Source organism: Leptosomus discolor, chromosome 1 (genome assembly GCF_034619465.1).
Source record: "Leptosomus discolor isolate bLepDis1 chromosome 1, bLepDis1.hap2, whole genome shotgun sequence".
Lineage (NCBI taxonomy): Eukaryota > Metazoa > Chordata > Aves > Leptosomiformes > Leptosomidae > Leptosomus > Leptosomus discolor.
This window is the reverse complement of record NC_141391.1, coordinates 50,958,920-50,977,770: the sequence shown is the minus strand read 5'-3', so window position 1 is coordinate 50,977,770 and position 18,851 is coordinate 50,958,920. Positions and strand designations below refer to the sequence as shown.

Here is an 18,851-nt window from a genome sequence, read left to right as displayed (position 1 = left end):
CTTGTTTATCTTTGGATTATAGAGGAAGACACATGTCTAAACAATATTACTATGCATTATCTTTACATCTGAAATCCAAAAAGAAAACAGAGTACACCAGCAGGAGGTTCTTAAATACAGTACCAGATGTTCAGAAAACAAATACTAAATTAACAACTTATGAAACAAACACATAAAGGTCAAAACCGATTGTGAATTTCTGTCAGAAAAGTGCTGGTTTAGCAAATACTCTGGTTTAAATTTTCAAACTCCTGACTGACATGAAGATAGTATCACCAAGCCAAAAATGTCCTACAGGCATTTCTTCATATTGTGCAGAAATTCTTAAAAAAAACCTAAACAACCACATATAGTTCTGTATTGGTTTGACCTTGCAAAGTACTGAGCATCTTCATTTTACCAAGAATTCACTGACAATTGTGGACACTCCATGTCTTCTGAGATCAGCTTCCATATTAACAATGCTACAAAAAAACCTCAGCCAAAAAAAAAAAAAATTACCCACCTCCCCCCCCAAAAAACCCACAAAAATCCAAAATAAAAACACTTTTGAAGATATGTAAACAGTTACAAGAAACCATAATGTTGTTTCAGTGTTGTTTTTGCCACTTACAGAACCTGCGTTTGTAAAAGGATATATGTCATATAAAATCCGCGGTTGTGTATGTTTATAGAAGCACAGCGGATGGGTGAGATTACCAGGTTTAAACTTTTAGCTGCAGTGCATGTATACTGTTTTTTTATATCAAGACGGTTTGTTTGGGGAGTCCTAAGGCTACCTAAGTTCTTTACAAATAAGATATATATTATTGCCCTAAACTATATACAAAGATCACAAAACACTTTAAAAATGTCAGTAAAATAAACATTGCATATCTTGTCCTGATTTAATGACTAGGGCTGTGAATATATATGAGTAAATGACAAAAATTCCCTATTCTTCCTCAAGTGATCTGTAACTTGCGGGAGCAGTCAAGCTTGTTTATTCTTTGTTTTTCATTCTAACACATGAAAGTTGCAAAGCTTGGAGCAAGGGCACTTGTAAATAACAATTTTTGGTTTTTAACAATTTTTAATTTTTATGGGCTATTTTTAGGATTGTCCAAGTTCTAGAACATTCACATTAGTGCTGAAGGTGACTGTGGCTGTGATGATCTAACATGGTTTTATAATAGATCCTCGTTTTCAGTTTTTTACACCTTTACCAAACTGAAACTGCTAGGCTGATATTTCTTATCACTAAGTTGGACTGGTTGTTTGTAAAATAAAAGTCTAAGTTAAAATAGTTTATCTATTTAGCATACTGTGATATCTTGTTAAATTGTATTTAAGAACACACACACAAAAAAAAGCTTGAGAATTTCTAGTCTGTTGCAGCAAACTTGAAACTTACCAAGGAGGTCTTCTTGAGCAATGTTTTGCCTTTTAGCTTCTTTGTGAAACTTTGACAGCTTCTAAGCTATAACAAAATCCCATTATATCTGCTGAGCTAGGTGGTGATAGCTAAATTAATTATAGTTTTGAATTACAGACAGGCTGAACAGAAGAACATAATAAACCTTGTACTATATTAGACAAATTGTCCATCTAACCCTGTATCCCATTTCTCACAGTGACCAATATTAATTAAGGTGGCTGTTTGCAGCACCAGGAAGGTGTAGCTTGACAGGTTAAAGGAACAATTGAAAATGTGGTCTGCTTTTTGTCCACTGTCCTTTGTGTGATCAATTTATTTTCAAGATTTTTTGTTGTTGCTGCTGCTTAACCAGATTACACATTGGAAGCTTCTACACAAATTTACTGAAAGGTTGGCATTTTAGTTGTTTATCTACTCATTAATCAATTTTTACATTAAAAAAAAAAAGGATTTTTTTTTTCCTCTCGTTCATCTCATAAACAGTGCCTGGAATTTCCTAGCAACAACAATGCCATTAAGATGTAATTTCTTCTTTTCCTTTTTTTTTTTAATCATTATTATTTTAAATATCCTTGACTCTTCAGAGTGTCTGAATTTAAAAGCTACTTTGTCATAAGACTGAGATCTTAGAAGAGGTTGATTTCCTTGATGTCAAGAAGATAATGCTAATTTGTAAAATGGATAATATTCAAGAAGCTTGTAATAAAAAATGTATGGAAGAAAAAATTCCTAAGTATTCATAGAAAATCATAAATTCAAGGAGGTTTTGTAATAATTAGGAAAATTGCTTCTCAAACATAATTTTTTATGAGTCAAGATTCAGAACAATAAAGCTACTGATACACATAATATAATCAATAAAATCCAGCTTTTATGACAGCCATCAACATAGCACTCTTTCGTTTCACCCCTCATTTCTCTCTGATGTGTTGGCAGAGATGTAAAAGAGAAAGTGAACAGCCCTCTGTGATACTGAAAGGTAAGAAATAACATAACATTCCTCTTGTATATTTATCCTTTCAAAGGAAATTTTGAAGACACAACTTGATTACTTTTCTTCTGCTCATTCTGCTTTATAAAATAATTTCTTATTTTTATATTGAATATCTGACTATATCTAGATAATGATTTTCTGTTCAACTATTCTTGAAATACACTAACAAACTAAAACATTTCAACAGTTCATTCTGTTCAAAAATAAGTGAAAAAACAGACTTTAAAAAATAATTTTAAAAATTCCGTCAATATGTATTTATCTGTATGTATGTATATATGCATATATCCGGGTGTTGGAACTAGATGATCTTCGAGGTCCTTTCCAACCCAAACCATTCTATGATTCTATGTTTTTTCAATTAAATATTATTTCTTATAAACAAGCCCTTGATGTCAGAGTTAATCCTTTGAATGGGATTAGCCACACATAGAACTAGTCATCTAAAAGTTATTTAGTTTAGTGTAAATTAATGTAAACAGTAAGGGCCTTTGTAATAGAGTGTCACAAATAATGCTTTCTCAGCACAATATATCCTAATTGTTTTGTAAGTATTTTAGTACAAGCTGAAAGGCTAATTTCTCTCCAGTGACTGTTAAGGATGCCTAGGTTGGTGTCTCGGATACTAAAAGCTAAAGCTATCACCAGACTGCTGAAGTGTTCCATCATAGATTTGCTTCAGTTTCACTTTTAAAAGCAAAGTTTAAAAACAGCAAAATATTTTATTTAAATTATTTAAATATTTAAATAAAACAAAAACATTTTGTAATCTCTTCCCACTTTCCTCTCTCAAAAAAAAAAAAAAAAAGAAAAAAAAAAAGAAAAGCCAGAAGCCAAGTTAATCGAGGGAAAAAAAAAGAAATTTTTTTAATCTAAAAAATCTATTTTTTTATATTCCAGCACTGGCCTAAAAAAAAAATAATAAATCAATTGTTCAGCAAAATATACCTCTACCCTTTAATCTCTTTAGATTTTGAGAAGTCCGCCAAAAAAGGGAGCTGGTATTTTTTGCTTTGTTTTGTTTTTCTTTACCTTTGATTGACCTTCCACAGTTAGAGTGAAAGTACACAAGTTATTGAGTCACTTCTCAATGACTTGAACTTTCATGAGGAGTGTTATGGGAAAGGAAAATGAAGAAGAGTGTCAGAGAGAAGTGGGTACTTCAGCACTGACCCACGTGACCTCCTACTGGTACTTCCCACTTGTGGCTCAGAGTCCTTTAGCAATCTGTTACACTCCCATAGAAAGGGCGGCACTACTACATTTTAGTGTTGCTACTCATAACCAGATACAATAAAAATAGAAATAAAAAACTGTAGTGTTTCTCTTGTTGGAGGGCAATGGTATGTCTGTGCTGCCTTCACGGGAGGCTTAGGCCACTTAATTTCTCTTGATCTGAGAATGGAAGGAATATACCTTTGTACAGTTTCAACAGATCTCTGATAGCATGAACTGCTCCATATGCGTGCAGCATAGCAGGTTTATGATGTCTGTCAATTCGTGCAAAGCTCACTTGCATGGTTCTGCAGTGCAAATGCTGCGCCCTGTGCACCAAACAAATCATCTCTTGGAGAGCCAAGCACGTACATCCCAGATCACATGCATCTTACAGTATCATATAATGCAGTCCTGGTCTACAGCTTATGATTTTTTTTTCCCTAGTTATAAATGGTGAAACTCTAGAATGTAAATACATGTTCATGTCAAAAAAGGTAAAACAGTGAAAGTGAGCATTATTTGAATCGTCTGATAAACTATCCTGATTTTGCTCAGTATCGCCAACTGAGAAGCCCCTATGCATGAGAGTAAGAAAGAAACTTCCATCCAAATGAGAGAGTATGAGCCTACTTTGTAAAAAATGGTCCATTTCTTATGCCAAATATTAAAAGTGAATCTGAAGTAAACTATTTTCAAGTAACTTCTGCAGAAGTTATGACGTTAATGAATTTTAAATATCTGCGTAGCTTATAGAGTAGCTTATAGAGTAAATATTTATGTTGCTTATATAGAAGTCTTGCTGACAAAGCAGAGGCCTGTTGCACCTATAAGTCAAAACAGATTGAGGAGGGCATATTTGGTATTTGTTTGCCTGCAATCTAAATATAAGCACACTAAAATGACTAAACAGCAACACTATAATTATTTGTGAGATTGTACATTTTGTGATGCTACTAATTGCATAACCAGCAACAATGTCTGAGCTTGGACACAGCTAACAGTACATGTAAAGGTAATATGTAACTACAAGAGGCAAAAGGAGAATTTTGTGCTGTAATTGCACAAAAAGTGTACAATGAAAATCATGTACAAGGCATAAACTCTGCAAGATATGAACAGCAGATGTAGAAAAAGCAGGAAACATGCCTGGAAAAATGAAAAAGTCCTGCTCCTGGAAATAAGATAATCTGTCTTGGGAGCAGATGAGATTCACCCTTTCTTTTGGGGAGGCTGTGAGGATCATAAAAATACTATGAATGCATGAGAAAAAAAGAGGAAGAAAGATGACTTTGGCCCTAGCTTACCCCATCAAAGAGATCTCAAAACTGATCCTCAAACCTGACTAAAACCATTCTTGCTGACTACATGGCATCAGCTGTGGTATTGAAAACACAGAGTTAATGCAGGAGATGGTTATTAAGGACCATTTGAATATGCAGTAATTATAACTAATAAGGTGTAAGAACTTACTGTTGGAAAATGTGTGTTATTAATGAACGCTAGTCTAGTAAAACACTACTTTGATGCTGGCCTGATTTCTGTCTTTTAAATACTCCTGTCAGAGTCACATCCAGCTCCCCGATATATAGCACATCTGTGTCTCTACACACACACATATAGTCAGTTGCAAGAGTCTCGTGTGAAATTGCATTTTAGATTGTGTATATTTTACATAATAATATAAGAATAACAAGATCCAGATACACCCAAGCTAGGGTTTTGTGGGGGCTGAATCCTGAACTTCAGTATGTATCCATCCCCTCTAGGTATAGGGATCATTCCTTAGCCATCTCAGCGCAATGCTGATTTGACCCTCTCATCAACTCAGGAAGGACAGAATTGTTTGTGGACCACAATATGAACTGGATCAATAAAATGATCTTGGTTAAATAAAAAGCCTCAAGAAGTTAAAATTAGTGTCTGGAGGCTAGTGAAGGCAGTAAGGGATTTCTCAGATCAGCTTTGCCAATGGAGAAAAAATAACAAACTACATCCTGAGTCATGACTGCAATACTCTAGCTTTACATCAGAATAATACATTTGAAATCATTTGGGATGCTGTGATGTAAAATCGAGTAGTACAATGATTAATCAGGTCACCAACCTCTTCTCCCTTATGTCTTTAAAATGTTATTTAATTAAAACTAAAATGCCGTGTGGGATTGGTCCCAGAGTATAGTGTCTAAGCACTGCATAAATAGGAAGAAGGTATTATTTTATTGTTAAAATTTTTCATCTATTCAGCCTTCCCACAGTTTGCTGATGCCCAGCAATTCTCCTTTTAATGTGGAGGTGCTACTGGGTGCTCTTCTGATGGATAGTTTCAGAAAGCTTTTCAGAAACTTTGTTAGAAAATTCCTATTTAAGTTAATCAAAGGAAAGGAAAAATAATTTTGACAAATTTTTTCAAATGGTATATTATTTGTCTCTGAAATCCCTGTGGTTTTTTTGGAGTCTGAAGGTTGAGTCAGGAAAAGACTGAGGAAATAAAATGTTCTTTTTCCCAAGTTAAAATAATTCAATTACAGTGAATTAAGATGTGAATTAATAGGAAAACCAAGGCTTGGTATTACTGTCACACCACATAACTACATTAGGCCTCCAGAAAGAAAATGACTGGCATATGAAACCTTTGATGCATAAAATCAAGTCTGAGAGAGGAGGAGAAGGAGGCAGGAAGCCTTTAGCTTTTCTTTTGGAACAATCTTATTTCTACAAATCAGTAGTTCTGCATCTCTAAAATACTGGGGTAGAAGGCAGGGCTGGGACTTCTGAGACTTCAGTCTATTTCTAGCACTATCAATGGCTTGACATGTGACCTTCCCAAGGTCAGTGCTTCTGTTTTCCAATCTGTTGCGCAAATAAAATTATACTGTAATCCATTGTAAAAGCCTCTGAGACGGGTTGATAAAAAGAGGAAGAACTAGGTATCACTCTTACATTAGATTTTAGTTTTCATGTTGTACCCCTGAGCAATGTTGATAATTACCTCAGTCACCATGTTTGTTCATCACAAATTTCAAAGCACCTTTGGGCTGTATAGTTCGTTCCACTTCCTCACACTGGGAAACTGAGGCACAGGAAAGAGAAATGACTTGCCCAGAGTCATGTCAGCAAACTTTAGTGGAGGCAGGAATAGGTCTTTGCCTCAGTGGTGTGTTCTGCACTTCAAGAAGCATTTCCTTCTCCATTGTTAAGCAATGGAAATATGTTATAGTTAGAGAAAGCAGAGACATAATCTCTTACCTGCTTTTTTTCCATTTAAATGATCCATATGTTACTCTGAGACTGTGCCACAACAATGGATAAGACAAAAATTAATTATTGAAAACATATTATAGATCTATTATTCAAGTTGGTGTGATTCAGTGGGATTACTTGTGTAAGCAATAGAAAGTTTGGACGCTTTTTTTTCTTTTTTTTTCTTTTTTTGGTTGAGAACGATACTTTTTAATGCCTTGTGTGGATCTAAATGATGCTGTGATTTGTGTTGTATGAGTTAACTCATGCTCTTCCTGTCTCAACATATGAGTTTTAATAAAAGGATGAAAGTAATTTTTACCTAACTATAAATTGTATGAATGCACTTTACTAAACTACCTCAGTCAGTTAAATAGGTTGCAGTGACCAGCTATTTCAACCTTTTTCTTGTTTGAAGTCTCTAATAATTCAGGAAAGAATGAAATAAGCAAGAATTCAAACTACAAAAAGGTCACATTAGTAAAAATGCAGTACTATATTGTGTATTGATCACACTACATAGGAATGAAGTCTTGCAGGATGTTGAGAATTGGTGTAACAAGTATTTAAAACGATAATGCTGGAACCTGTTCCAAAAATAAAAAGTCGTGCTGAGATTAGAATATGGTGCAAATGTCATCACTTCTTATTAAGGGCTATAACATTATAGTAGTACTTTCTCCTGCTATAGCTGAACAAAAGAACAATATTTCTCACAGCACCAGTTAATTTCGCTGTAATATTTTTCCCCAGCCTAAATGTATGTCTTTTATGACAAAGAAAAGAAAAAAAGTCTGTATACTTCAGTGCTGCAGTGCTGAACACTGCAATGCCAAACTTAAGAAGCAAAAGCCTGGAGTGAAATCCCAGTTTCCAAGTCAGGTAACCAACTGTCTCACGTCTTGCACTGGGAAAGGCAGAAATCAGGCCTTCCATCAGGATCAAGAGCATCGAAGATACAGCTTGGAAGACATTTTAGTGAAATGCTGCAGTGGAATCTCAGTTCACGTTCTGGGGTCAGGGCTGCAGCAAAACCATCTCACTCCATCTGGGCTCCACAACTTGAAATTCTCCTCTGAAAACAGATAGTCCATTTCTGTAGTATCAAACTTTTAAAGTAAGAATGTGTGTGTGTGTGTATGTGTGTGTGTGTGTCTATGTGTGTGTATGTGAGGTTTGGGATGAGAGGAATAAAAAGATGTGGGTGACTCAGCTCCCTCTCTCTCTCCTTCTAACAGCATAGTGGGCAGAATATACATTCCCTGTGGAGACATGGGGTCAATTCAGTGCTAAGTTGGAAGGGGCATAAGTCTGTCCCAAGAGTACCCTTTCCATTTGAAAACAGGCCACTCCAGAAGACTATGCTGGAAAATAGGGGCTGCAGGGGAAAAAAAAAAAAAAGTAAAGGAACAGAGAAAGGAAGATAAAATATAAATGTCTTTATGAATTCACTCCTTCACCAAACAGCTATTCTGGATAGTCTTACCAGCAAGGACAGTAGTTCTGGGGCTCAGTCCCGTCCTAAGGACTGCTCAGGTATTTTAATTATTTTAATGCAAGCAATCACAGTGGAATCTGGGTCGGAAACTCAGATCAATATATATAGTTTAAATAAGAAATTCTGGTCAGGACCTCAGCCTAGCCTACTCATTAAATACACCTCTTGCTTCCACATCATCAGAATTTCAAAGTGAAATGACTACATGGTTTTTATGGCAGGCTACACTGAGGCTGGATGCAAAATCTGTCTGCCTTTGTGACTCCTATTCACTTTTCTGACACCTAGTGTTTGAAGCTTTTAAAACTAACCCTGTGACCTAATCCAGCCAATGTTTCCAACACAAAATTATCACAAAGTCTGACGAATATGCATACAGGAGAAGAATGTCTATAGGATTTGCTACCAGCTCCATAGTCTAAACATCTGATATGTGAAGTCTGTTAGGTCAAGCTCAGTCTCATGTGAAAGCACAATGCAAGCAAGTCCTCCCAGGCTTCTACGCACCCCTGTGGGTGCTGTAACTCATGCTCCCCCACTGCATTTCTCTGGTTCAAGGGATTTCAAAAGTATTTTTCTTGTAAAGTAGAACAGCTGCAGCAAGAGGGCTGGTAGCCTGGTGCTTGAGGGTATGAGCCAAGAAAGAGGAACATGTGGGAAGGCTCTTACACTGCAAAAGATATAGAGAATTTTTATTTTCTCATCCTGAGCCAGTCTCCTACTCACTAGATAGAAGGAGGCAAACCACTTCTCTAACTTTCTTTTCTTTCTTTTTCTTTTTTTTTTTTTTTTTTAAATCATCATCATCTGCCACTGCGTCATTTTGCAAAGCTCCATCTGGTGAACATATCACAGGGAGACTTGGAACACGCTCACACGTCACTGCCCTCATGAAAATGAAGAAGAAAAATATCTAGTTTTGGAAACCTTGTTAGGTCTAAATGCATTTTAGGTAGAAGTCCAGTAGTTCTGTGAAGTCTGACCTGTAAAACATACTGAGGTGGAAAATTCTGGGAGGAGGTCCTTGTATTAGTTTAACCCCTCCTACCCTTAGTTAAAATCGGATCATATGAACTGGTTTAAGGCCATTGTATATGTCAGGAGCCATAGTTTCTGCAGGAGTTGCATCAACTCATAGAGGCACCTATGTTAACTTTCACTCCCAGCACAGCCAAAGCCTGAATAAAGCCATAATTTCAAATGAAATAATGATCCTATAACTTTTCTATTTTCTGAGTCCATCATAATTGCATCTTAAATACTGTGTTCAGTTTTGGGCCCCTTATTACAAGAAAGACATTGAGGGGCTGGAGCATGTCCAGAGAAGGGCAACGAAGCTGGTGAAGGGCCTGGAGAACAGGTCTTATGAGGACCAGCTAAGGGATCTGGGGTCATTTAGTCTGGAGAAGAGAAGGCTGAAAAGACACCTTACCACTCTCTACAACTACCTCAAAGGAGATTGTAGTGAGGTGGGTGTTGGTCTCTTCTCCCAAGTAACTAGCAATAGGACAAGAGGAAATGGCCTCAGGTTGTGCCAGGGGAGGTTTGGATTGGACATTAGGAAGAATTTCTTCAACGAGAATGTTGTCAAACATTAGAACAGGCTGCCCAGGGAAGTGGTGGAGTCACTGTCCCTGGAGGTGTTCAAGAAATGTGTAGATGTAGCGCTTCAGGACATGGTTTAGTGGGCACGGAGGTGTTGGGTTGACAGTTGGACTTGATAATCTTGGAGGTCTTTTCCAAACTAATGGTTCTATGATTCTATAATTTGTAGTGCATGCACACACACAGAGCTGTTTGTATACCTATGTGTATATACATGTGTGTGTGTGGTATGTATATCCACACACAGCATCATGTCTATAGTGCAGGATGTCTTCATTGTGATTATACCTCCCACAGAAATAATTAAGCCAATTTTACAGTACCTAGCACAAGTATTGAAAGCAGGGTATCCACAGTAAAAAAAAAAAAAAATTCAATAGAAACTTTGCAGGTGCTCTGAGTTCTGATCTGCAAGATCTACAATGTTAGATGGGGTAACTAGCTTTTTAACATGCTCCAATATAGGACAAATACACTCTTAACCGGTGTTACTTACATAGTTAGAGCAACAGGGAGATGGAAGATTACCACTTGTGAAAATGAAAAATATCCCCATACCTTTTCCTATTTCATAGCATTTTCCATATTAGGAGTAAAAACATTCATATTCAAAAGGCAACTACAATGCCCAAGCCATTTTGCTTGTGTTTGGTTAAATATGGGACTTTACACCCAGAAGAAAGGTATAAGTGAGAAGCTCATTTTCTTGGGCTTCTAGAAGTTGCAGAGGCAAACACGAGGTAAAAGACATTAGATAAGGAAAGGAGTCAAGAAAAATAGACTTGGGTGCTCTTTGCTCTATCTGATCTACTGGATAATTTGGAGAGGATAATGAAGCTCAGTTTGTTCAACTTGTGTATGGATTGTAAACTGGGATGTATATGCTGAATGTTAAAGACCCAGATTCGTTGTCACTTCAGTGTTGCATGATCTCTAACTTTACCACTCTTCCTAAGTAAAAGGGTAAAAACATTTCAGTCAGAGAGATCCTGATCAAGCTTAGATATTTCCTTAAAAAACTTAGAGACAGGCCTCTTCTTCTAAGATACATTTTTCCAAACTTAGTTCGAGAAGATGTGGAAATCTAGAAATTTAGGATTATGGCACTGGGTAACGATAGATTAATTTCCTGGCCCTGACACAGCTTTCCTGTGTAACTGGACTTACAGAACCGAAAATTCAGATGCCAAATCTAAAATAGATTATGTTGCTTTTCTTCTTCTCTAACTTGTTTTCTACATGCATGCAACCTTTGCATGGCAGATGCTCTCTCGTACATATACGAGACATAAATCTCTCTATATAGTTCCAAAGTATACAGTACAGCTAAGAAGACAGTGGGTTCCTTACCTACTCCTTTGGAAGTTAGACAGCACCCATAAACACTCTCATAACTTCTGGCGGATTTTATACTTTTTTTTTCCCCACTTTGAAATTCTAGACCCCAGATGGCTTCTCCTGGTTCCCACCTCTCAGCAGATCACTTGGAAGAAGCAGGCAGTTTGTCCTTCATGTTTTGAAAACAGGTCATCGTCTCGTTTCTCTTATTCGATTCGTATTTATTTATTTAATATCTTGTTAATGTTCAGGTCCTTTGGTGGCATTTTGATTGTTTTTACGGTGTCTGAGCAATTTTAATAGCATGAAGGTAAAAATGCTCAGAAACTTTATTCTAAGGTGGGAGAGGAACAAGCCCTTTAGTCCTCCTGCCCTACATCCCAATGAGCATTCACCAGGCTCCAGATTTTCAGCCTTTCCTCTCCGGAGACTTTACTCATGGTCATCTTGTAGCTCCCACAGACACCTGGTGAGTGGGTCCCCTGCCTCGACTCCCATCCCTACCCTTGCCCCTTCCCCTGACTCTGATGCCTCACTCCATAGTTTCCTGGGAGGTTGCCTGCCTCTGGCTCCTCTTGCACTTCGAGGCTGCAGTTTTTGATCCACGGAAGGTTTCCAGGCAGCCTAGCACACGCACCCCCCCCCACCCCCGCCACCCCCACCCCCCCCACCCCCCCCCCCCCCGACATCACGGAGAGACAGTCAAAGAAACCTTCAGGAGAAATGAATTAATGCGCCTCAACGTGGCGCCAAGTTTCCTTCCTTCTTTTTTTTTCCTAATGAAACCACTAATATATTTCTTGTAGTGCTTTCTGTCTCAGTGGCATTTTATCTCTTCTGGCCCGTTTGTAATTTATTGGGCAGACTTTTTCAGGGCCAGGATTTCTCTCTTTTTGTCTGTTTTGTTTCCTCCTCCTGTCCCATTTCCTCTCCCCGTTCCCCCCTACCTCTGTAGTCCCTGCCCACCGTAACGAACCGAAAGGCCAGATCTTCATCCTGGGGACCCAACATGCCTACGGTAACGGTTGTAACTTGCCTGTGGTCTAATTACATTAATTTGATAAGATCATCATCGGCAGGATGTCTAATTTACTTGCAAGCGGCAACCAGGGAAAAGCTTTGACCAAATTAGCATGCCGCCGGGACCAGGGGGTGCAGGCTCCATATGGCTCCTTGTCTTTCCCTATAAATAACCCTCCTCCAGCCCACTCCCGCGGTTACATCCCCCCCCCCCCCCCCCCTACCAGTATGCCGCAAAGTTCACCAGCGGCGCCGGACGGGAGAGGTACAGCCCCGGGCTGCAGAAGGCACCCGGCGGCCGGGCTGCCTCTCCCGCCCCCGCCTCGTCCTCGTCCTCCTCCTCGTCCTCCTCCTCGTCCTCCTCCTCCTCGTCCTCCTCCTCCTTCTCCTCCTCCTCAGTGCGATTTGACAAGGCAGGGGGAAACGCGGGTTTCCACTTGCACCACCAGAGGTGCAACTGGTTCTTCGCTTGTAGGCATCTGAACCCCGTCCAAATGATGCAGAAACTTTTGTATGCTTGGCTCCTTCCTTTAAGGCCAGGCACCGATTTTTCCGCTGTGTAATCTCTTTTGTCAGGAGGGTGGGAGCTGGAAAGGGCGGCGGGGGGGGGGGGGGGGGGGGGGGGCGGGGGGGGGGGGGGGAAGGGGAGGGAAGGGTCGAGGGAAACAGCCAACAGCCGCTGTATTTCCACAGAGAGGACATTAGGAGCATCCCTAGAGAAATATCTATGCATGTACATAGGTGCATCTTTAGATTTTTATATAAGAGATAAGAATGTCAAGATGCACAACTGTCAGTTTCAACCCTCTCCACCCCTCCTTAAGGGAGACACTACACTCTGTGTGAACAGGTAGCGTGAATTGCTAACAGTGCAGCAATCCCCTCCTCCCTACCCCCTACTTCTCTGTGACCATCTAAATTATATATATGTGTGTATATATATATAAAATGCAATAATCCACGGTTCAACATTGCATAGGGAACGCCAGCAAGAGACGAAATCCAGCATGAAACACTATAGACTGCAGGGGAGGAAGAAGTGCATTTAAAGGAATGATAAATATGGCGTGCAGAATAATTACCTCAAAGTGCTGTTCGCTTGACACCCTGACACTAATTCTGTCCAAGCCATTGGGAAATACAATAAGGCAAACGCACCTTCCTCACCGGCTCGTGCAGGTGTGAATGTGTGTGAATGGGGGCAACAAGGAACTCGGAATGCTAAACTTTCCATCTTAAAAGAAAAGAAATAAATTAAATAATCTATCTAGGAGAAAGCATCTAAATAGATCGACAGCTTTTGATGCCAACGTTTTTAACGCTTGCCCTGTACGTGGATTGATTTTTTTTTTTTCTCCAGCATTCCCTCAGCAGATGGATTTTTGCCACTGCAGCTCAGCAGAGGGTGTCAGATCTTTCAGAGTGCACCAGGTTGAAACGAGCAGAGCCTCTTAGCAACTCTCCCTCTGCGTGCATGTGAGTGTGTGCGAGCGTGCGGCTCGGCAGCAGCGGAAGAAAAACGAAAGAAGAGCGAGCGAGCGAGGAGGGGAGGCAGCGCGGCCGGCAGGGCGAGGCGAGGCGAGGCGAGGCGAGGCGAGGCGAGGCGCGGCGCGGCGCGGGCGGGCGGGCGGGCGGGCGGCTCCGGCCCCGCGGCAGCTCCGGCCGCCGGCAGCCCCGGCATGGGCAGCCGCGCAGTGCAGCGGGGACAGGAGCCGCGCAGCGCCGGCGGCTCGGCGGCCCGCGCCTGAGGCTGGGGGGCAGCTTTCAGCACCGGGGCGCTGGACAGCGCCCGGCGGGGCGGCGGGCGAGGAGCGCGGGCTCCGCGGCCGCGCGGCAAGGTCAGTCCGGCGCGGAGCCGCGCGCGCGCAGCGGCAGCCCCCGCGGCCACCGCCGCGCTCCCGCCTGCGCCCCTCTGGCATGCAGCGGCGGCCGGTGGCTAGCAGCACCGCGGCCGTGCCGCTGAGCCAGCCCGGCCGGCAGACCTCCGCTTAGCTCCCCGGGAAGCGTCAGGGAGGGGGGATCGAGGAGGGGATTTTTATTTTTTTTTTTCCCCTTCTACTTCTTTTTTTTTTTTTTTTTTTTTTTTTTTGCGTGCCTTGCAGTACGTGCCTGGAGAGTTTCTGGATATAATTATTGACTGGAATCTGGGCTGTTGCAGTTGTACGTGGGGGGGGAGAGAGGGAGAGAGGAGAAAAGAAAGAGTCCCCCCCTCTGCCGACCCTCCCTGCTCCCCCTCCCCACATTTTTTTTTTTTTTTTATCCCCCCTTTGGTGGTGGTTCGGACATTTCACGTATTGAATGAACTGGAATTGCTTTCCGCGTGAGGAGGATGGTTGCTGTTACTTTGTGATGAGATCGGGAATGAATTGCTCGGTTTAAAAATGCTGCTTTGGATTCTGTTGCTGGAGACGTCTCTTTGTTTTGCTGCTGGAAACGTTACAGGGGACGTTTGCAAAGAGAAGATCTGTGCCTGCAACGAGATAGAAGGGGATTTGCACGTAGACTGTGAGAAAAAGGGATTTACCAGCCTGCAACATTTCACCGCCCCAACTTCCCAGTTTTACCATTTATTCCTGCATGGCAATTCCCTGACTCGACTTTTCCCTAATGAGTTTGCTAACTTTTACAATGCAGTCAGTTTGCACATGGAAAACAACGGTTTGCATGAGATTGTTCCTGGGGCTTTTCTCGGGCTGCAGCTGGTGAAACGCTTGCACATAAACAACAACAAGATCAAATCGTTCAGGAAGCAGACTTTCCTGGGGCTGGACGATCTGGAATATCTCCAGGCAGATTTTAATCTATTGCGGGATATTGACCCGGGAGCATTTAGGGACTTAAACAAGCTAGAGGTGCTGATTTTAAATGACAATCTCATCAGCACCTTGCCCCCCAACGTGTTTCAGTATGTGCCGATCACCCACCTCGACCTCCGGGGAAACCGTCTTAAAACCTTGCCTTACGAAGAGGTCCTGGAGCAGATCCCAGGCATTGCTGAAATCCTGCTAGAGGATAACCCCTGGGACTGCACTTGTGATCTGCTGTCGTTGAAGGAATGGTTGGAAAATATACCCAAAAACGCTTTGATCGGCAGAGTGATTTGTGAGGCTCCCACTAGGTTGCAGGGCAAAGATTTAAATGAGACCACAGAGCAAGAGCTGTGCAAAAAGAGCAGAGTGGATTCTAGCCTAGCTGCTCCCCCTGCCGAAGAAGAAACCTGTGATCCTGGTCCCATTCCAACCCCCTTTAAAATACATGGCAAAGAAGACCCTGCCACGCCAGGATCTGGTCCAAACGGAGGTACAAAGATTCCTGTCAACTGGCAAATCAAGACCAGACCCACTGCTGCTGTGTCGACAGTTAACGGGAAGAGCAAGCTACCAACGACCGTGTCCTGCCCGCAGATCTGCAGCTGTGATCAGATCCCTGGCTCGGGTTTAAAGGTTAATTGCAATGACAGGAATGTGAGCAGCTTGGTGGATTTGAAGCCCAAGCCGTCCAATGTGCAGGAGCTGTTTCTGAGAGACAACAAAATACACACCATCAGGAAATCTCACTTTCTGGATTACCGGAAACTTAATTTACTTGATCTGGGCAACAACAACATCGCCACCGTCGAGAACAACACCTTCAAGAACCTCTTCGATCTCCGATGGCTCTACATGGATAGCAACTACTTAGACACCCTGTCTCGGGAGAAGTTCGCTGGGCTGCAAAACTTGGAGTATCTGAACGTGGAGTTTAATGGGATCCAGCTGATCATGCCCGGCACCTTTAACGCGATGCCCAAACTGAGAGTCCTCATCCTCAACAACAACCTGCTGAGGTCTCTCCCAGTAGACGTGTTCGCTGGGGTCTCGCTTTCCAAGTTGAGCATACACAACAATTATTTCATGTACCTCCCAGTGGTGGGGGTGCTGGACCAGCTCACCTCCATCACCCAGATCGACCTGCACGGCAACCCGTGGGACTGTACTTGCCCTATCGTGCCTTTCAAACAGTGGGCAGAGATGCTGCGTCCCAAGGTGATTATGAGCGACCTGAGGTGTGAGTCACCTGAAGATTTCTTCAAGGAGGATTTTGAATCTCTCTCCAACGATGTGATTTGCCCTCAGTTAAAAATTTCACCCACATTAACTTCTACTAACAAAAACAGCACTGGGTTGACGGAGACAGGTACTCACTCCAACTCGTACTTGGAGACCAGCCGGGTCTCTATTTCGGTGCTGGTGCCGGGGCTCCTGCTGGTTTTTGTGACCTCTGCCTTCACGGTGGTTGGCATGCTGGTGTTCATCCTGAGGAACAGAAAGCGGTCCAAGAGGAGGGATGCCAACTCCTCTGCATCCGAAATCAACTCTTTGCAGACGGTCTGCGACTCGTCCTACTGGCACAACGGGCCCTACAGCGCCGACGGGGCCCACAGGGTTTACGACTGCGGCTCCCACTCCCTGTCGGATTGAGGCGGCGGGCGGGGCGGGGGCGGTCGCCGCCCGGGACCGGCCGCCACCCGGGTCCGGCCCTTCGCGCTCCGGCCGGTGGAGCGGCAGGCGCCGGCCGGGGACGGCTCTGCACCTCGGCTACCTTTTGTGAGAAACGAAACACACACACACGCCCCTCTTCACGCCCCCCATCAGAGAGCACCGAGGCCCAGTGCGCAGTTGGGGGCGCAACCCCGCAGCTCCGCGCAGCCCGGCTCGGTGGGCACATCCCCCGCCCGTGCGCCTCCGGGGCAGCAACGGACAAGGGAGGACCCGCTTCCTTCAGCTCCGGCAGGGCGAAACACGGCTCCTGGTTTTGTTGGGCTTTTGTTCTATTGTGTTGGGGTTTGGTTTGCTTTTTTGCCCTCTTCCCTTGTGGACCGACCCCTCTCCGAGAGGCCGGGAAGAGGAGAGGGGCGGAGGAAAGGCTGGTGTCGGCCTCCTCCTGGCAGCAAAGCAGGAGTGGAAAGTTGCACGAAGGCATGAATGTAATGTAAATAAATGACTCCGACTCCGAAACAAACAGACAAATGGACAAAAAAAAAAAAAAGAAAAAAAAAAAAAAAAAGTGCTGCATGGCTCGCATGGATACAACGCACCCCAGGGACGCTCCAGCCCCCGACTGGAAGCAGCGTCTAGTTCACGCCATCATCCCTCTTACCTGATAAGTCCCTTCGTATCAAACCTTCTATATACGAAATACAGTATAATAATAAAAAGTGCCATTTCGCCATTTTTGTGTGATCAATAGGCAGTAGAGATCGTACTTTTACCGTGGAAAAAATTGTAAAGGTTTAATTTAAGACATAGTTGCATGAATATTCTCATTGGATTTTTTTTTTTTTTTTTTTTTTTTTTTTTTTTTTTTTTTTTGGCGGGAATTACTTTGCTGGGAGAGATTTGCTTTGTTGATGGTGGGTTGTTTCGATTTTTTGGGGGGGGGGGGGCAGGCCTTGGTTTTATTTTCTCTCTCTTCTTTTTCAATATACATATTCAGTATTGCCTTTCCATCTGAATGTAAAAATTAGTACCCTTGATTTCTATTATGGTAACAGTGTAAACATAAGAAAAAAAAAATCCAAGGCAGTTAAGCATGACCAATTAATGTCACTCTAGAGCTTAGGCTGCAAAGTTTAATGGTAGAAAATTCTGTGCTGTTGTAAATCTTACTATAACTTGAGGAAACCAGAACTGAGGAAGCAAGTGAAACTTACTAATTCTATTCGAGGATTTTATAATGGCATATTTTTTCAGTATTAAAGTGAAAATGTTTTCAACTCCGGGTCCTTACCATTTTTCCAGCATCAGTTCTTGCAAGTGGGTTATTTGGGTTTAGGGGACAGAGCCTCCTTTCAGTGCTCTGTGTTTCTCTCCCTCTCTCTCTTTCCCTCCTTCCCTCCCTTCCTCTCTCTCATTCATTCACACGCAGAGGCACAAACACCCTTGCCTCACCCCTTCACCGATGTAAATAACACACAGAAGTTTCCTGCCTCATCCACTCTCCCTTGCCTCCTTTTTTTTTTTTTTTTTTTTTTTTTTTTTTTTTTTTTTTTTTTCCAATGCGGCAGTGAATCCCTTTATTAATACTGTGAATCTCTCGCTGCTGCCGCTGCCGCCGCCTCTGCTGCACACACTGCAGATATATTAGGGCTGTTAGTGGGAATTTGATTTAATTGACTCTGCCTAGCTCGCTCTCATTAAGCCGGAGCCGGATTTCACCGGTCAGCACTCGAGGCCCGCAGGCAGCTCGCCGGACTGCCGGCAAGGCGGGGCTCCTGCCGGCGGCTGGGCTCCAGCAGCTGCTGCAAGGGGGGAAACTAATTAGCAAAGGGACTTTCCCATTCCTGCTCTGGGTAGCTGCACCCTTTGATATTAAATACTGAAAAAAAAAAAAAAAAAAACCCAACCAACCCCAAAACCACGGCGCAGTGCTGCAGTTGGACTTCAGGCAGCTCGCATTTGATCCCGTTCCTGTAAGGGAAAGTGCCCCTAAACTCAGCAAAACCTGTAAAGGCGAAAGCCCCTGCAAATCACTTGTAACTC

At 42.4% G+C, this 18,851-nt stretch overlaps 1 protein-coding gene and 1 pseudogene across 1 annotated transcript; one reads left to right on the top strand and one right to left on the bottom strand.

Moving 5' to 3' along the window:
• The window catches only part of LOC147416218 (uncharacterized), a 39,395-nt pseudogene extending 26,318 nt beyond the window's left edge, over nt 1–13,077 (bottom strand).
• Nucleotides 13,078–14,711: 1,634 nt separating this feature from the next.
• On the top strand, nt 14,712–16,790 carry SLITRK1 (SLIT and NTRK like family member 1). The gene has a single exon (XM_009952143.2). It carries the CDS (start codon nt 14,712–14,714, stop codon nt 16,788–16,790), a length of 2,079 nt encoding a protein of 692 aa, XP_009950445.2.
• Nucleotides 16,791–18,851: the final 2,061 nt, after the last annotated feature.